The 19,547-nt window shown below is 42.9% G+C and overlaps 1 protein-coding gene and 1 long non-coding RNA gene across 2 annotated transcripts; one reads left to right on the forward strand and one right to left on the reverse strand.

Moving 5' to 3' along the window:
* Nucleotides 1–8: 8 nt before the first annotated feature.
* On the reverse strand, nt 9–7,875 carry PPP1R3G (protein phosphatase 1 regulatory subunit 3G). Its single transcript, XM_086740270.1, has 2 exons — nt 7,679–7,875; nt 9–7,588 (listed from the first exon to the last, which is right to left on the reverse strand). Exons 1-2 carry the CDS (start codon nt 7,735–7,737, stop codon nt 6,745–6,747), a joined length of 903 nt encoding a protein of 300 aa, XP_086596396.1. The 5' UTR covers nt 7,738–7,875; the 3' UTR covers nt 9–6,744.
* Nucleotides 7,876–7,943: 68 nt separating this feature from the next.
* On the forward strand, nt 7,944–14,265 carry LOC147601699 (uncharacterized). The gene is made up of 3 exons (XR_015257632.1): nt 7,944–8,262; nt 8,347–8,425; nt 13,359–14,265. It is a non-coding gene; the product is annotated as an uncharacterized LOC147601699 (long non-coding RNA).
* The last annotated feature ends 5,282 nt before the right edge of the window (nt 14,266–19,547 follow it).

A 19,547-nucleotide genomic window follows, 5' to 3' on the forward strand; every position in this document is an offset into this window, starting at 1 on the left:
AATACCAGTATCTTTCCAGTGAAGTTCTTTATTGTTCAGTTTCCACCAAGAATACAGCTGTAGATGGTACATGCTGCCATATAGGTGTGCAGTCATGGGAATGTACAATTTCTTACTAATTCCCTTAAAAGTATGAAAATTACTTCTCCATTAATGCCTGAAACTTCTGTTATTAAATTTTGGTGGTAGATACAACACTACTGCACTCCTAATTTGTGCCTACTGTGTGTCACCTGCTCCTGCTTTCTGTCTCAAGGTTACCACTCAGATTATCTCTTCCTTAGCCATTTATACCTGCAAAGAAGCACTAGCAGCCTTCAGGATACATTCTACAGAGAGGACCCATTAAGAAAAATATCAATAAAATTCAGGCTCTGTAATCTTCCTGTCTCCACACATCGTAGTTCAGAGGTTAAGACAGCTCACTTTCTCAGTCAGGGAAAAATTAGTTCTTACTGCAAATTAACCATCAGCTTACCATACAGTATTCATATATTACTTACTAGAAGTAATGTAAGAAAACTGCTGCTGCTAAGGTCCAAAAGCCTGTGTAATACTATCTAACTTGTTAACAAAAGTGCAAAGCTAGCAAGGATATTAGCATTTACTACTTGAACCCCACACAATCACTGCATTTTAGATGTCCGTTCCCTGTTTTGGACAGATCTATATGTTTCGTTTCCTCACCAACACACTTTTAAGTTCACCCTCCATTAGTGTTAGTTTTGTGCATATCAGTCGTACATGATTGGAAGATACCATTTTTTCATGGCCTAATGTGCTTTTTGAGTAATTTTCATCGTAACATTCCCAGTTCTGTCTAAAAACAAATTCTTTATCATTGAAATCCTACAAACTGTAGAAGGAAAATACTTAGAAACCACATCTGGATTAGGAAGTCCAGCGCAGAAATAATATTTGTAGGCTGGGATGACTTCAGGATCACGTTCGTATCCACTTGCCCTGTTCCCACTCTCAGCTAGGCGTATGCTTATGGTCACCGATGGAGACAGCGAACTGGAGAGCTGGCACTGTGGTTCAGCCTCAGAGTTGCTGTGCCCTTACGGCTGCACCTTCTGTGCCTCGCTAGTTCCGTTTACGTTGCAATACTCATTAAATCTCTCTCTTGGCACGCTGACAGGAGCTTTGTTGGATTTTGTCAAAGCAGTGTAAACAACAGGAATAGTTAAAACACAAAGGAATGATCCCATGACTTATGTACAATGTCACTATTATAAAAGTATAGCCTTTTTTCCTTAGAATAGAAGGGAGCTCAATAAATATACCTTTACTAAAGCTGCAGTGTCTTAGTAAAACAAGCTTGCTTTTGTATTATATTGAAAATGTTTGTCTGTTCCTGGTCTCAACGTTTTGGCAAGCTATTAACCTCAGCAGTATGCACCGAAATTTGAATGTTTACATATACTGAAGTTTGTCGTGACTTTTACAGTATAAACTTGGAAACAGCGCTCTGAGAGAAAAAAAAAAAAAAGGAACAATTTATTTAATATTAGTGACGGTTTGACTGTTTAAAGGATAGGCATTTCTGTTGTGTGTTACAACTTCTCAGGAGACTTTACTGCAATTGAAAGCTCATTTTCAAAATGCCCAAACAGATCAGAGGAACAGCTGTCCTGGAGGAAAGCAACCCAAGAGAGCAGCATGTGAACACTTTACATACAATATTGAAATAGGCCAAGAAGGATTTTAACTTACTTACTACTCACATTTCTAGAAAGGTATTTCTATATAAAACTTCACCAAGTTTCTGAGCATTAAAAGCATTACTTTCACCCTCTAATGTCAGCAGGTCGAAGAATAATTTTATGGAGAAGCACCAGCCCCTCCACTTGCTTCCTGTAATGCAACATAAACGCATCTCTCCAGAAACCCAGCGGGGACCATACGTACGCATAAACAGAGCCATGAAAGAGCTGTGCGCTGACTAGTTTCCCGAGTTTTCCATACTGATCTACAGCGAAATCCTGGCATTATTCAAGTCAGGACTATACTGATCGCTTTGTTCCACGGTTCTTAGCACAGGCATAATTATTGCATACTCTTAGGAACGTTTTGCTTGATGACCTTTATAAAAAAAAAGGAAGGTGTGTAGCTCTTTTACTGGGAGCTTACATTTTTACTTTTTCCTTTTTTTCTTATATTTTAGAATATAAGAATAGTGCATGAGCCCTTAATGTGGAAGCAGGAAAAAAAAAAAAAGAGAGAAGCCAGTAATTCTTCCAACACTGTATATTCTACAACTGTAAAAGGAAAAAATTAGGAACTCTCAAACCCGTTTCACAAACATATGCACCTTCAAAGGATTCTGCAGCTTATGGAGGAAAGGAAATATCATCAATGTGGTGCAAGAGATGCTTCTTTCTAAACTGCTTACCTTTTTAGTGTAAAGCCCAGTATCTACTGAAGCTTTACGAGAGGATGGAGTGATGGTGAGTAGTGCATTCAAATAACTTCTCTTCTGTGTTCAGAGTAAGAGAACTATGGAGACCTGTGAAGAATGTACAGGCTTTCTATTGGAAGAGTGCACCACATAAATATTTATACCAGTCTTTGGCAATATGCTAATCCAAGGCGAGTAATTTTCCCTCTCCTAAAAAGAATAATGAAAAACAATTAAGGTGATTTAATTACTGCCACACATAGACAGCAGATTTTGAACTCTTGAGGGATGAACATCCATCACAGTGCCATGTTATCCTAACCCCATAACAGAAGACTCTGAACAGAATAGACAATTAAACCTAGATCATTTCCCCTACCTTCCCGCAGTACTTTGGGCTGGATCCAAATCCCAGGGAAGCCAACGGGAGCAGAAGCCAGGCTTTTTCAAGTCCCGACTGAAAGCCCCGGCTTTAAATAAAACAAAAGTAGTTTGCATGCAAGTTTGCAGTTCTTCATGACACCAAAGTAAATGTAGCCTCACAGTGCTTTTCTGCTTCATTTACATCTGAATTTAAATGCAAGTATAACTGCAAAAAATTGCTTAAGAATGATTTAACTTTGATGTCCTTCACAGCTACCCACTATAGAGGTTCAACGATACTAAACTTTTTTGGTTTATAGACACCTATAAAACCATCTGGCAGCTATTTCTCCCCTATGCCTGTAATCCATGGGGGGTGGGGAACCATAAATCTGCATAAACTGAAAATCTTTGGAACTGGAGTTTTTCCGAGAGTGCTAACAAATCTTTATAATTTCTTAAGTTGGGGGAGGGAGGGTGTTCATGAGCACGTCCTCCAAAAGTTATGCTCTGAGTCTCTATAAAATAATTCACTAAGAGTAATACAACCAAACAAGAAGAGTGCTTCACTTAATGTTTTACTCTATGGGCATTTTTATTTTATAGAATACTTCATTTTGAATATATTTCTTTGAGAATAAAGTTGCAATTATACGGTGTATCTATCTCAGCCTATGACCGCAGGCAGCAGCCCTTTCCTCTGCTGATGCGAGCTTGCTGCCATTCGGCACATACCTGCTCCAGATCTGATTTTTACACTGCTGCCCAGTGTAATCTTTGGCAGGCTCTTGCGTTTCTGTAGCCCCCAGTAACCTCATCTAGAAAACACAAAGAACTGTGTGTAGGCAGTCTTGGAAACCTGCTTTGGAAATCTGTGCTTCTGTAACATTGTACAAGTGCAAAAATGTCTTGTCTGTTAAAAAGTGAGCATGTTTCATTCTCGTCTGAGAGAGGTTCCTCCTTTTATTTCACAAAAAGTCATTCCTAATAATAAAAAGCACTTTACCTGTTATCAAATCATAAAAATGTTGTGCTTTAATCATTACAGTTTGCAGGATTTTAGATTGGCACCAGTTTTCTGAGGTACTCAAAAGCATTTTACTGTTTAGTCTCAGCAAATACTTTCTTGCATTTTGAATTGAATGCACACCTCTGAAGAGAACACATAAATGTTACATTTTCTGAATGTGGATGTTTTACATCCCTTGCCCATAGTTTACAGCATAGCAGAGAACATCTCTAGCCCTCTGTCAATAAGCACAGCTCGCCAGGGTTGGTCTAGGTACCAGCCCTGCACCTCTGCCCGGACACAGCTATCAGAATACGGCTACTCCTGTCAAGTCTGTTTAAGGAGAGATCCCTCCCTTCCCTCTTTTGAGCAAAGTTTCCTCCTCCTCTGAAGCAATTAATAAAGAAAACACAGAATAAGGAATGGGCTCCAGAAGCCCCAAATATTGCATTGTACTTAAATGAAGCATCAATTTTAATGCTGCTAGTATCCCACACCTGCTTAAGAGCACGCGATTCTATTGACGCAGCTCCCTCAAGAAAGGCTAACCCACACCAGATTATTCCATGTACTATCCTGTAATCCTGTAATGCACAATAGTTTTAAAACCAACTTGTGTAGGGAAGTAGTGGAGTTCACTGTTCTCCCTTAAAACCTTTCATGCTTTTGGCGAGAGCTTATGTGTAACTTGGAAAACAACAGTAAGAACTTCTGTCTGTTTGCATGCATAGAGCGTTTACTCTGTGCGTTTTCAAAGCAACTGGTACTCGTCTAACAGCGAGACCATTTCTGAAGGAATTAAACACCTCTTTATGTTCGGCCGCACGCTCAGGCTGTGGTTCATGCACGGGTTTTGTAGCGGGGAGGGAGGGCAGGCTGTGTTTCAGCAGTAGTGTGTGTGTTAGCAAAACTGATGGAACTTTTGTTTGAAGCTCCCTCTGCTCAACATCTGTTCCCCAATAAGCCCCCTGCTTCTAGCTCCACTTCTCTCTCAAGAGGCACGTTATCTGAAGACTTATTTTCAAGTATGAGGAACTTTATACAGAAGCAAATTTTTCTAAGGCACTCATAACGGGCTTTAAGATGTTTAACATCTTCAGAGGAAATGAAGACCTGAGAAAACTCACAGTATACTCCATTTTAAAAAGGAAAATAATCTTCCAAGGTCTTGCTGAAGATTACAGATCCATGTCAGAACATTTTCTGCATTCTGACAATGTCTTATCTACCTCTTTTTTTTCTTCCAAAAAATAACCCAAATATTGAGGTACTTTTTCAGAAGAAAACAAGCAGAGTCAAAGCTGCAGAAGAGCCAGGACAAAACTCGAGCGAAACCTGCCTGTTTTCCACCCATACCAGTAAAGCTTCCTCCCAACGCAGCTCTGCACAAGACGCCTGTTACAAAAGCACACGGGTCCATCCGTGGTGGACTCGCTGGGCAGTGTTCCGTGTGGCTCTGGCAGGACCACAGCCATTTTCAGCTGCAGCCCCAAACGCTGCTGATGGCCAGATAACGCCCCTGGTCATCGTGCGGCAGGCGAACAGCATGATCCCCTCTGCACCACACGCGTCGGGGTAGGGGCACAACCAGGTTGCAAAACTAGGAAGTATCCAGTAACATTTTGCGATCCAGGAAAAAAAAAAAGATTTGTATTGGTGAGCTTTTGAACTTTTTAAAACCTTTTTTTATTTATACCCATTTTCACTGGTACTTTTTGCTTAAGTTCAGGACTTGGGACACCAGGAGTAGTCAACCTCCAGGCTTTCAACGCAGGAGTGAAGGCTATCGAAATAATTTCAAGTGTCCAGCGCTATAAAGTCCAACTGTGTGCACAACAACCCCCTTTCCCAGCAACATACAAAACTGAAAAATATGTCATAAACAAGCTGAATAAATTATAAATACTTGAGAAATGTGGTGCAAAACGTAACATAAGGAGAGCCAAACTAAGGCACTTGTTTGCATTCCCGACTGAGGACGCCCTCTCCATATCGTATCGTCACTCCTCAGTGAGAAAGTCATGCAGACCAGTCACTGCTCCCCAAATCTGAAAATACAGAACTGTGTGTGAGACAGACACCATCTTTTACTTCATGGTGCATTACTCAAAGGTGTTACCAAAGTTCTCCTGATAAATCCAGCGTCAGCAAATATTTTAACTCCATCTTTGTCCCGGTTTTAGACTTGTCGTTTGTGTGAAAAGAAGTCACCAGTCTATTTTTAAGCAAAAACATTTTTGCAGAAGTCCCTGTTGGCTGCTGTTAGCCAGACGGGATCTACACTCGAGCCTGGGGGAGGCGGGGAGCGGTATCAAAGTGTGCTGAATGAGAAAAAACAGAGCAGCCCAGTCCAGCCCCAGATCCAGCCCCTAAAGAGACTGCTTGTCGTTCGTTCAGAGCCGCCGCAGGCACGGCAAAGGTGGACGGGCACGCGAGCCTGTCATGAGTTTGACAGGTGCTCGCAACAGTGAATCATATTGTTACGGAGTCCATGGAACTAAAATACAATAAAAGACAAAGCACACCATTGCTGTCGCAGTACTGTGTCTTTGAAACGGATATGAGAACAGGGAAACAGGGACGGGATGGGAAGTTGAATCTGTAGAATACGCCATCAAGTTTTCACATGAGCGCTCTGTGCGTCTCCGACAACTCGGGTAAGTGAAGCCAAGCCCAAACCAAGACCTCAAAAATGCACTTCAAGAGGGGAAAAGCAAAGCCCACACTACTCAGTCTACTCATTCTCTCCAAAAAAAAAAAAAAAAAACCACCAAAAAAACAAACCCACAAAAGGAAAACGATTCCACTAGCCACAGCAACACCAGCCTACGCACATCCACGCTTCACTGGCAGGACCGGAGCGCTCGCTGAAGAGCCACCACATTTCGGGTCGCCTCCGGGAGGGCTCCCTCGGCGGGCTGGCTGTCGCCCTTCCCGGCCGGCCCATCGCGGCACCCCTCGCCCAACGGCATCAGTAGCGGGGGGCGGCGGGGGGCGGCGGGGCGGCGGCGGCGGAGAGGGGGGGTTGCGGCGGCGGGGGGCCGATCCCGGGGGAGCGGCAGCACCGGAGGGTGTAGTTGCGGCCGCCGTTGTTGTCCCAGTGCTCGCCCTGCGGGGTGCGGTAGCGGATGGCGAAGTGGAGGGCTGAGCCCTCCCGCAGGCTCGGCGGGACGCAGAGGCTGAAGCCGTAACGCTCGGCCGGGGGGTCGCCGGCGACCGCCGGGGCCAAGGGTAGGGGGGCGGCCGGGACGTCGACGAAGGAGAGCCACTCGTTGAAGGTGTAGCGCACCGTCACGTCGGCGAGGCCGGGGCCGCCCAGCACCCACACCGTGCCCCGCACGTCGGTGGGCGCCGGGGGCCGGCACAGCTGCTCCAGGCAGACGCGCTGCCGCCGCAGCCGCTCGGCGCTAGGCTCCCCGCCGTCGGGGAAGTCGGGCACAAGGCACAGGACAGGGGGCGGCGAGGGGTCCCGCTCCTCGGCGACGGGGGGGCTCTGCAGGCGGGACAGGGCGGCGGGCGGCACTTGCGGCTCCTCGGCGTCGCTGAAGTGCTTGACGCTGGCCAGGCTCAGCCCCAGCGAGTCGGCGAACTGCACCCGCTTCTTGCACTTGCTGCAGCAGCCTTCGCCCGCCGCAGCTTCCTCCTCCTCCTCCTCTTCTTCTTCTTCCTCCTCCTCCTCCTCCTCCCCCTCCTCCCGCCGCTCGCCGGGGCCGGGGCCGGGGGCCGGCGGCCGCTCGCAGCGCCGCGGTTCCCGCAGCAGCAGCCGCTCCCCCGCTGTCTCCCGCTTGGCGTCGCGGGGCACCGCCGGGGCCGGGGCCGGGGCCGGGGCCGGGGCCGGGGCCGGGGCCGGGGCCGCGGCCGGGGCCGGGGCCGGGGCCGGGGCCGGGGCCGGGGCCGGGGCCGGGCCGCCGAACCGCCGCTCCCCCGCCGCCAGCTCCTGCCGCGGGCCTGCGGGGCTTGCCATGGCCGGGCACCCCCGCCGGGCCCGTCCCGGCCGCCCCTGTGGCGGCAGGCGGTCGGCCCGGCACGGCTTTATCCGGCGCCCCCGCCGCAGGCCCCGGGCGGGGGGCGCGCCCCCCTACCCCCCCTCTCCGTTCGCCGGGCCCGGAGCCTCCCCGCGGGGCTGGGGCTGGGGCGGGGGCGGGACCTCCCGGGACGGGCAACGCGGAAACGGCAACGGCCGCGACGGGCGGCCGCGCACGTCCTCTTGCCCGCCGGTACCGGGGCGCCGAGGAGAGAGCTGCCAGCAGCGCTGCCGGGCTTTGGGGGGGGCTTTGGAGGAGAGATGGGAGGAAAGGACAGGGGCGCCCCCCGCTCTGTCCCCGTGGCCGTCCCCTCACCCCACCGCTGCGGCTCTGTATCGCCTGCTTCTGAGATTTTGTGGGAGATCCCCCCACCCCGGCCCGGCTTTTAGGCTCAAATTGGCGTCCCCCCGTCCCAAGCGCAGGGAAAAGCTTTGAGACCTGAGCTGAAGGACAGAAGCCCAAAGGTAAATGGAACACCAAAGGCACTGACTTTTTAAAGGATGACACATTTTGTAAGCAAATCTCTTTAACCATTTTTTTCCCCACAGTCGATACCAGCAGTGCTCCACTCGTGGAAATTCAGGTGCTCAGGAGGCACACGCATGTGCCCACCAACCCTTTTTGAAGGTCAGAATGCCTTCCAAGTTGCTTCTTAACAACATCAAAAAAAATCAAGGAGGAAAACCAAAACACAGGCTTTACCTTTTAAACAACCATAGAGGATTAGAATCCCCCTCAGTTTTAGTTTCTGAGCATGATGCACAGTAAACAGCATCCTCATAACAAGCTGCTTTTATTAGTATGGTGAGATCCACATCTGAGAGTTTTCCAGACTTAATTCTACAGGTCGTGCGTGCCACTGCTCTTGTCTGAGGGTGATTTGCACCGATGGTTGCAAAAATACTTAATCATTGAACTTCCCTCCATTCTTTTTCTCATGGAGGAGACGCTAAAAAGCGCATGCAAGTAACACCATACTTTCTGAAGCAGTGCACTCCCACTATGGGTTTATCAGAGGGGTTTTTTTTTTTGTTGTTTATTTTGCATAGTTGGTTTTATTTTTAGCATCAGTCTGGTTGCCAAAAAGCAGCCTCCCAACATGAGTGAATACAGTGAAGTTCAACTGAGTGTGCAGCCTGGATCTCGCAGAGGAAAGAGCAGCAGAAACATCTCTAAACAGTTTTCTTAGCAGACACCGCCGTGAGGATGTTCTTACTGCAGCTTGACCGAAAAGCTGAACAGCAAACAGTGACTTAGACATGCCAAATAATCTGACACCTCTAGCTTCTGGTCTTGCACTTGATATTTGTCAGTGGTTTGGTTTAGAGCATTGTAAGAAGAGGGAGGAAGGGCAAACATTCTCCCTGGCCCCTGCTGTGCCAATGGAAAACATGACGAATACCAGCTTGCCGTCAACTGCTTGTCACCACCCCTCCGCTGCAAGCTGCCACGTTCTCTGGGGCTGTCGGCTGAACTCTTCGGAGGCGTGCTCCTTTGCCTGCTCCAGTCCAAGTGAAATGGTGTGCCACCGTTTAAGCTCTTTGAACTAACCAGCCTCAACTTAAGGGCAGTAAAGCCCAGAGCATTGCTCCTGAATTACTCACCTGCGGTCTGTGGTACAGCACAAGGAGGAGGGGAATGATGGTCTTCTTCCCGCATGCAACTGCTGGCAGGGAAGGCACCGTTTTCATCTGCTTTCACCATCGCTCCCAACCTGCCAGTGGCTGTAACAGAGCAGTGGATGACAATCGTGGGCCACTGTCCTGTTAGCGTTCACTTTGATGAAAACAGGCTGCAACGCCGGTGCTGTCTTACCTGTGCCTGGGAATGGGACCTCATGCCCCACCTCTCCGGGGCTTGTGGCACCTCAGCTTGCTGGGTTGGAAAGAAGAAAAATGAATAAATGCGTAAGTAATGGTGCTTAGCACTTACAAGATCTTCAAGATTCTTTAGACAAAATACAACACTACCACTTTACTTTCTCGAAGTAATATCTATTTTATGGTGAGGAAAAACAGAAATGAAGAAACCAGCCCTTACTTCCTCATGTGGTGTTTATTCCTCTAGTGCATACTTTCTCAGCTTGCCAAATCATTAACAAATGTTTTAAGCAGCAAAGGGAAAAGATGTGCCATTTGCTGATAAGGCAAAACCATTTGGACTACAAGAAATTACAGTGGAATGTGAAAGGTTCAAGCAAAATAAGGGACAGCAAAAAGAGAAACTTACTGTAAATATTTATAAAAGTTAAGTAATATTGTAGCAATTAATATATACTTCTTATATGTTCCATAACTCTGGGAGACAGGCCTGCAAAAAGGACTACTGTTCACAGAAATTAAGCAAAAGCAGTTAAGGCAACAGGAATCCGTATGGCAGGAAAAGAATTAAAATCAGGCAATTAACGGCACACAAAGGGAAGTTGGATTGTTAGCGGTAATCGATTGCTGCCATTCTGAAAGTGAGTAATTAAAAATCAGATAAACCTTTGCAACAGATGTTCAACTATGCAACAAACTGTGCCACTGGACATTAGTTAAGGAGGCATTTAGTGTAATGTATTTCAAAACAGATTCACTTAAAAGAATGGGGCAACCCGAGTCTTGGATTTCTAAGTGCTATTTACCACATCTGTTATTAAAGACAATGTTGAGATAAAAGCAGAGGGATTTCCTAGTAAGAGACAGACAGCAGATTGACAGGCAGAAGGCTTTTTGCATTCCCTGAGCTCTGAGCAGTTATGTTTAAGGTCATAAACTACACACAGGATGAACAGCACCACTTTCTTTAACTTCCCCCCTTCTTGTTTCCCAGCTGCCCACCTTGTCCCCATTCCTGCATTCAACACACACATCTTGCAGGAGCATTTGCAGCCTAAGATGGCTACTAAATGACATTTAAAAAAAAAGTATAAGTGTGCAAATCACTGTTAAGCGATCCATGGTATTGCTTTCTCAATTCTGACTATGATTGCATGGGTATGTATTTCTCAGGACTCGTTAGATCTGAGATTTTGGGTTGGAGCTCTATTTGATGTTCAATTTAATAAATTGGTCAAGCTGCTTGGATCAATAGTCTTCATCATCTGGACACAAAATGAACATGAAAGTACTTGTTTGCAGACACTTAAGAGTCAAGTAACTGGAGGTTGATTCAACTCAACCGCACAATGTAATCCAGAAGCCCATTCAAACACTGTTCATAATTTCTTTTAATGCACTTTTAACATTAGCTTCAACCTCCAAATTCAAAACTAGCAGACTTACCAGTTAGTCCAAGAGGAAAGTATTCTGCTTCTGGATGTATCTAGTTCAAATATGCCAAATCTCTCCAATTTCCCACTCGAGTCTTTTCTTAGAAAATCTCCCATGACAATAGCTTATCAGAAAACATGAATGAGTAATAACTCCTGAGCACTGTGAAACAATTTACAGGGATTTAGAAATATGCAGGGATTATCACAGTTCATACACAAAATGAATAACATCTTTTCTCAAATTCTAGCAGCATTCGTTCTGAACAATCCTCTTGCTTCACTTTGAAAATCATGTAGATCTTCATCCCAATTTTATCAGTCATGTTGCTTGTACAAAAATGGCAGGGAGGATATTAATAGCCTCCTCAAGTATTAAAAAAAAATGCTCCCTATCCCATGGGAAATTCTAGCTTCTCTGTGTTTTTAATCAGGACAGGATTTCAGTTTACTGTGTTTGTGAGGATAGTCAAACACTGCATGAAAAACTCAGTGGGTCTATACAATCCGAATAGAAATTATTCAGAAGTTAGATTATTAGACCTGATTTTCTCCTGTAGGCAGGAAAGCCAAGCAGCTGTATTTCAAAAAGGCATGCATCCAACCTGTCATGGAAAAAGTACTGAAATGGAAACAAATATTTGGAAGTGATTTCTTTAGGTTCCAAATCTTAAATATGAAGATTTAAATCTAATTTCTGCAGGATTCTCAGCAAGCAAAATCCTTTGCAGTGTTGACAATCACTTTTAGAGATGTCTGCTCTATATTTTGTCTTGTCTTTTGGTAGGCGTGCATCTGACCTTCCTGATGGGATGTAGAGATTGCTTTAAATATATGAAAATATACGTATTCCATTTTCCTGAATTACAGCAATGGCTGTGTTTCCCATAATGATGTGGAATATCTTTTACTATTACTAATACCAAGTATTTGGCAATAAGGCAAGGAATGTCCCTTCATTTGGGTGAAATGCTAGTCTCTTCAACGCTGGAGTTTTGTAATTGATTTCAATAGGTCCAAGATTTCTCTGCATCTGGTATAAAAACGAGACCATTCTGCGTGACAAGGAAATATATAGTAATGGTACAAATAATTCATCTTTTTTTTTTTTTTTAACTTTCTGTTTTGCAGAAATTGTATGGAAAAGATTCCAAGTGCTCGAGCAAACACTAAATTCAGACTGGAGTTGGCATTAACTGTGACAAAACTATGTTGCACAAAAACTTTCCATTCACTAAGATTTCTGAAGCATTGCTTGGTTCTTGTGGCTCTTAGAGGTGTCACAATTTGGTTTAATACCTTTGATATTTAGAAGATATTTATTTAATCTTTTTGAATTTATGTGGTACACTGAAAATCTTGTGTCATTTGTCAGACTTCTACCTAATCAGTAGGTCATACTATGATAAAAAACCCCCCCATGTACAAACTGCCATGCTAACAGAGAGACTTACTGTTGCATTTCAACCATTTAAGCCAAACAGACAGTCTTTGAAAAGAGAAAGTTCGGATTCTCAGTGAGAAAAATGGTTTCAGCTTCCAAAATGTATTCACAGCATAGGAGTTGAAAAGGGTTTTGTTTTACGGGTTTTGTTTGCTTTAATGTGGATCTCCAGAAAGTTGCAGAACCACATCTCTTTCAACGGTTTCTGATGAACACTAGGATCCAGGTTCTCACATGTATAGCCTTTATGTTTACGTATATGTTTTATTTAGCAATCTAGGAAAAATATAATTTGGATCAAATTCTTGCCCTACACGATGGTACTATATTGCTTTGGACTTCAGTGAGAAATAAGCTCCATCTTATCCAGAGCAGTTTGATATAAAGGGCATCCTACCCTCAAAATTGTTGCTGGGCTATTAAAATAATAATTATTTTTCTTGCTGTTGTGTCTTAAATTGCTGGATTTTGCTCCTGCCCTGCCACCTAGCAGACTGCCTCTGGAAAACAAAAACCAGTGTCTCCCTAAAACTCTCTAAGGAAACTTTATTCAGACAGAAGATGTGTTTATCTCTTGACTAAGGACACTGCAAAATACCAAATGCTTGATATATCCTCCATGGTGAACTCCTAGGAAGTATATAAAACATAAATGACAAAACAACACATCTCTAGACCAGCCTGTTGAGTTGTTCGCACATGAACATTAGATGTCCAAGGCATTAGATTTGTTCCCCCTTTATTCCCCTGTAAGGCATTAGATTTTTGGCTGTTGGAAATGAGACTGAAAATGGAAAATGACATTAACTTGTACCCACATTAATTCTGCTTTGTATTTCTGTGTTTGTTGTTGTCACAAGCAGAAAGGCCTGTCGCTCATTCAAAATCAATAGTGGCATGAACTCATCTGGACTCTCCTAGGACAACAGAATTGTCCAGCTGGTCAGAAGGACCTTCATGACGTCAGCTGGCGAAGCCTCCCCCGGTCTTTAGAGCTGTGTTTGACGTGGCATAATGGAATGGTAACCTGACCTCATCAGCTCAGATACCTCCCTGTCTTTTGGGAAAATAGAGTTGTGCAATATAGCCTGTTCTAGTAACTTCTGGCAAATGCAGGCCAACGTTTTCAGTCCAACCTTTTCAGTTCAGCAGTCACAGCCGGGTAAGTTGTGTGTCAGTCTCATTTCTTTTGCTTGGGTTAAAACAAGGGAATAGGCTTTCCAAGTAATCTTGCTGTATAAAGCCTATGTTAAAAATTGTTTGTTTGAATGTGTAGTTTTCCAAATCACCAAAAAAGGAATAAATGCCACCCTGGCTCTTTGCATTCCCCAGAACTGCCTCAGTTAGTTTGTTCTTAATTGCTAAGCTGTAATAATAGACAGCTAAACAGGTACCCAATAGAAGATCTTGTAAGAGCAAGAACATTTATCACAGTTATTTATATTGATTCTCATGACTTACGAACATCGTAACCTCAGCTGATGTACCTATATACCAGCAACTAGGTATCTGTAACACAATACAATACTGCTAAAAGCACAAAAGAAAACCAGAGTTGAATTTCAGTGAATAAAAGATATTATGTAGTGGTCTGAACAAAGAGAGATTTGGATTTCTAAAGAATGTTAGTATTTTTTACAGTAGAAGCAAAAAAGCAAAAATACATACTGCTTTAATATTATCGTACCATTCTAACAAGTAAGTCTATGCTTGAAAATGCTCAAGTGTATGAACAAAAAACAGTATGAATGTATGAACAGTATGAACGTATGAACAGTATGAACGTATGAACAGTATGAACGTATGAACATGACACAACCTAACCCTGCAAAAAGCACAATAGCTATCATTAGCAGTACAGAAATAAAAATCACTGAAATAGCCATATATGAACATAGGGATGCTCAGTCCTGCATCATGAGAAGTAAAAACAGAGTTTTCCATTTCATTGACTACAAATACAACTAAGTCCCACAGTGCCAGTGAATTCAGTCCCACAGTTTCAGCACCTTCAGCAGGAAAGGCAGAAAAGAAGCTCCATCTGGTGGTGTGGTTGATTGTAGTTGCTTTTACATTACATTTCATTGCAAATGCATTCTTCTCCAGCAACGAAATGAAAAATTGAGGTAATATGTAAGGGATCACCTGTCCTGCAAACTGAACCAGCATTGCCTGTCACTTTAGAAATCAGAAAACACTTTAAAATCAGGACATTTTTCTGTTTAAAGCAAACCGGAGTTAAAGCCTTTCCATTCAAGTTACGCGTGATCCTGCCTGCATATCCATGTAGCACAGAATCACATCAGAAATGAAAGGGGTAACCTGCTGCAGCCTGGGGTGGGGAGAAGAGATGGCAGGAATAATCGGTTACAGGATGAAGGAGGAGTGTGAATGTGAAGTCAGGGTTGCAGCTGAACCTGTCATATAAAAGTTTATGGAAAGTTTACAGAGGTGTTAAAAAATATTGTTGTGTCTCATACTAAGGAAGCAAGCCATTCTTCAGTTAGTTGGTTTTATAAGAAACTAACTTTCTTCAATGAACAAATGGCAATTTTCTGGGAAAAGACAGCATTTCCCATCTTGAAAAAATCTTGAACTGTTCTAGCTGGGACAGATTTGCAACATCTTAAAATGAGAACTAAAGCAGATGCTGTAATCACTTTTTAATGTAATAAAATGACTACATTTTAGGAATCGGCTTTCTTCTTCCCTGCCCCCAAGATGCTTATATCACCTGAGCTGTGAAAATGGAAGAGTTCTTGAATGCACTGACAAATGCAGTAGAGAAACCTGGACGCACGGAACAGCATTCTAGCAAGTATTCAATTGCAAATATATGTGCAGATGCAACATCTGAGTAATTTCAGCAAAGTCACTGCTTTGCAAAATCGGGAGATATGTCACCCCAAGCTGATGTTATAAAATGTAATAAGCATGATAAAATATAAAACCAATCAGTGAAATAATACTAGATTTAGCTATTGAAGGTCTGTGCTTAGTTTCATGCAAATTCATGTCTGCTATTGCTCATTGAAGCACCCATGGCAATTTCTATGGGTACCAGTCCCAGTAGCCTAGCCAAAGTTTGTGCTAAACAACAGCAATCTTAAACACAGATAAACCTTGTCCCCTGTGAACTCAGGGGAATAAAATATACTTTGTCCATTATTTTTTAGTGCCCACATTTCAATGGGGATATACACTGCATTTCGTCAAATCAATGCATCGTTACTTTTTTCTAAAGAGTAGAGCTGAGCTTAGTATTAATGACCCACCAAAAATCTATGTTAAAAGAATGCTGAGAATACAGATTCGACCACCAATATGCTACAAAATGCCCAAAGTCACATTGCCTTTGTAACCGTAATGCAGGCTTTTTGACCGTATCATTTAGGTTACAGCCTTTAATTATGCATTCTTAGGCCATTTTTCCCTCAGGACTCTCTCATTAGGCACACAACACAGACAGCTACTCAATGGTGGTGTCATTGCTTTTCCCTATATTGCTCAATGTGTAGGCCTTGTTTATTGAACAGTATTCCAGTCCTGCTCCGGAGATGTGATCTGATTTCCTCACGGGATCCACCATAGTGCTCAGCACCACAATAGCACCACTGGATTCTTCGTATTGCTCAGCACCACTTTCAAGTGCTTCAGAAATAGTAGACTACTATGAGATGATGTATTCCTGATTTTACCATTAGAGAGCTGAGCTGCAGACAGGTAAAGGTGAAAAGTGTGCATTTATTCTAAGTGCTCATTTTGGAAGTGTACAACTTGACTTCTGAGGTTGCTTGCCAGTATTTAAGATTTTACAGGGGTTCAGAGCATCACTCCTTTTGATTTCAGCTAAAGCTGTAAGTGCTCAGTATCTCAGAAATCTGACTGCTTGAGTTCTCCAAGAAGAAAGCTAGCAATATGCAATAGGTAATCAAGTTAGTTTAAGCAATTTGCATAGCATTTCTAGATGCTTTATGTCAGGAGCAGCAATAAAATTTAATCCTTTTAGGCTAGAAATCACTTGTCTCCATGGCAGGACCATCCTTTCCCTTCCTGCATTCTTTGCAACTCGAATCAAATCCAAGTCCTCCAGCCATGTAAGTAGTATGTGATTGTGGCATTAGAGCCTTATCAAAGAATATACTTAATCATAAGTTGAGACTGCAACCTTAATAAATTTATTTCAGGCTCCTTGTTCCCAGTACCAGCTTGGCACAATTCAGGGCAGTTCCATTTATGAGTCACCTGCAGATAATACATAGTTCACATTATCATACAGTAAATATTTAAGAATAAGTTTAGCTAGGTATGTTTCCTTTGCTGGTATCTGGACTACTAATCTGCTGTAACTCCGCTTCTGTCTCCATTTTCATATCCAACAAAAACAAAAAGACAAATCCCACATCTCCTTTTTCTTTTCACTCCCAAACCAATGGGACATTTAAAGGCTGCTACTTCCATGATTCAGTACATTATTTCTAATGTCTCCATAATATGATAGACTGAAAATGCAACCTAATGGTGCCAAAACTGACCTGTTTATCTCTTTACTTGGTGAAGCAGAAGGACTCAGCTCCAGTTTGAAAATATTTCAAGAAGAAGCCACGTTGTACAGAGTTCAAAAACAATCCAGTTGAAAGACGACACTTCTTTTTCAAAACAAAGATGTTCCTGAATAAGAAGTGTTGCCATTCACACCCTGCAAGAGCACAATTAAAGTGAACAGAAAGTTTTTACTGCCCTGCATTACTCTGTTCCCAACAGCAGCAAGTAGGTCACTGTCCACTCACATTGGACATGTTGCTTTATACCGTGAACAACTTTGCTGACGTTAAGGGTGTAATTCCAAACTTACACTTCTGTAAGCGACTTCAGGATATAACTTCAACTCTTTAAGTAAATAATAGACTGTAGAGTCTCAGTTATGAATTGATTTCTGGTAGCTAATGTCCCTCTGCCCTACATGCCACTATTTCTTAGTCACATATCCAGATCCTTTCAAACCAAGCAGACCTCAGGATCACTCAACAAGATCAAGAGTAGCCAGGCCAGTCTTAGGGAACCAAAATTTGCAGCCCTTCATTATCTTGGGGAGTGATTTAGTAATCAGGCTGGAGTCATGGCGAGGAGCAGCATAACAGCCAACGGGGAAGAATGAACTAGTGAACTGAGCAAGTGTTTAAGAGCAAAGGATTCATTTTCATTCAGAATATTGAATAGATTCAGTGATTAAGTTAAATTACCTCAAAAGCCTATTTCAAGAGTACTTTTCTCTCCTTCTCAGTTTTCCTTTTTTACCCATTGTCCAGAAGATTGCACTTAATTTAACTTAGTTTTATATGCTTTTTTCTACTTATCCCCACCAAGTGAAGAAAAAAATGGCATTTCTTACTCCTCCCACAAGAAGGATGCATCCATTCCCCAACAGAATTTGCTTCCTTCTCACTCCAAGAACAAAATGTTTATCTTGGCCAAATGCAGAGCACTTTTATTTAACTGTTAAGCCTGTCTTACTTTCAAATTTGAAGATTAATGACTCTGTATAAAATTCTATGTCAGTTTCCTGCCATATGTTTAGGGGGTGTCTTATCATTATAGTTTACGACCGAATCCATGTAGTCATCGTTTCTTGATTCATATTACAGAACAGGAAGTCCCATAAAGTGTTGGCACTGTACTGCAACAAGGTGCAAGTTGATTGCTTTATTTTTCACATTTAAGTGCAGTGGATAACAGCAGTGAGCTGGTCACCTTTCAGTATGTTCTGCAGAGAGCTCTAATCCTCCAGGCAACCGGTGAATTCCAAAAGCTTATTTGAGATGCTGTGTCTTCACACTGATCCAATTTTTGCTGTTTGCTTGATTAAACGAATGATGCAGTTTCCCATCTGGATTTTTCATTTAAAACAAAATTCCAGGCGTGTACAAAGGCTTGCCTGTTCCCTAACATGTTTGGCCAGAAGCCGTAGCAGCAACTTTGGCAGGAAGTTAATCTGAACACAAACTGCTAGCAGGCAGAATACAAGGGCACAAGCTCTAAAAAGAAAATTATTTTTCCTTCCCATCACAGCAATTAGCAACTGGTTTGCTGTGAATGGGTTGTGTATCAAATGATGCAGAAGCTCCTTGGACCTCAGGTAAAGAGCTGATCTGTAGTGCCAGAGCTTTTATTCAATTTTTTTCTCAAACACTTTATGCATGAAAAAGTAATGGAGGAAACTTCACATTTTCCCCAGCTTTTTGGATAAAATTGTATTTACAGGAAACACAATTAAATTCACAAAAATTTAAATGAAAATTCACAGTTTGCTTGTCTTTCAAAGTGGCATTTTTAATATTTCATTCAAAATAGGGACTTAAAACAAGAAACAGAAGGATTTTAAAGTCATTCTGCAAAAAAAATAGAAGCGGGAAAAAAAAACCAACAGTAAATGAGACTGTGTGTATGAACATCCCAGGGAAGAGCAAGAGAAAAAGGAAAGCAGACTAGAACAGTCCGCTCACGTAACATCTTACTGTGCACTCCTTCTTGGAAAGGTGCTGGGGAGACTTCCAGTCTCAAAAATCATGGGGACCAGAGGAAAAAGGTAATGTCACATCTGTAGTTATGGGCTTCAGCTCATATATATACACATATATGTTTATACTCTTATACACACTTCTGTATTCTCATATACTCTAATGTGTTTATAGTCATATATAGGTGTGTATTTATACTAATTTGACAGTTACCCTTCATAAAGTCTTTGCAATACTTCCTGAACAAAACTTGCTTCCATGGATCCTATGATCCAATTCAGTATCAGCTGCTGTCAAGCACAGTTGGAGGGTGGAGGCAACGATAATACGTTTAGTGATACAAATACCTTATACAGGATTTTTACATGACTGTAGCCAGGCTCCTCCTCTCTTCAAGGGCTCCGTGAAACTCATTCTTCACACCAGAGCTTCCAGGTGACAGGAGACAAATGGTTCAAGGCCTGTTTATTAATATTATATGGACAATTAATGAGTGTTTATGGGATTCTTTGAATATTAAAGTCAAGAATTTTG

The sequence above is a fragment of the Chlamydotis macqueenii genome, chromosome 2 (genome assembly GCF_036417535.1).
Source record: "Chlamydotis macqueenii isolate bChlMac1 chromosome 2, bChlMac1.mat, whole genome shotgun sequence".
Lineage (NCBI taxonomy): Eukaryota > Metazoa > Chordata > Aves > Otidiformes > Otididae > Chlamydotis > Chlamydotis macqueenii.

What these genes read in the sequence shown, in the direction of transcription:
- PPP1R3G (XM_086740270.1), bottom strand. Translation starts at nt 7,737, where the DNA reads ATGGCAAGCCCCGCAGGCCCGCGGCAGGAGCTGGCGGCGGGGGAGCGG. An exon ending in GGGGAGCGGCGGTTCGGCGG is followed by an intron (nt 7,589 to 7,678) that starts CCCGGCCCCGGC and finishes CCCGGCCCCGGC; the next exon opens with CCCGGCCCCGGCGGTGCCCC.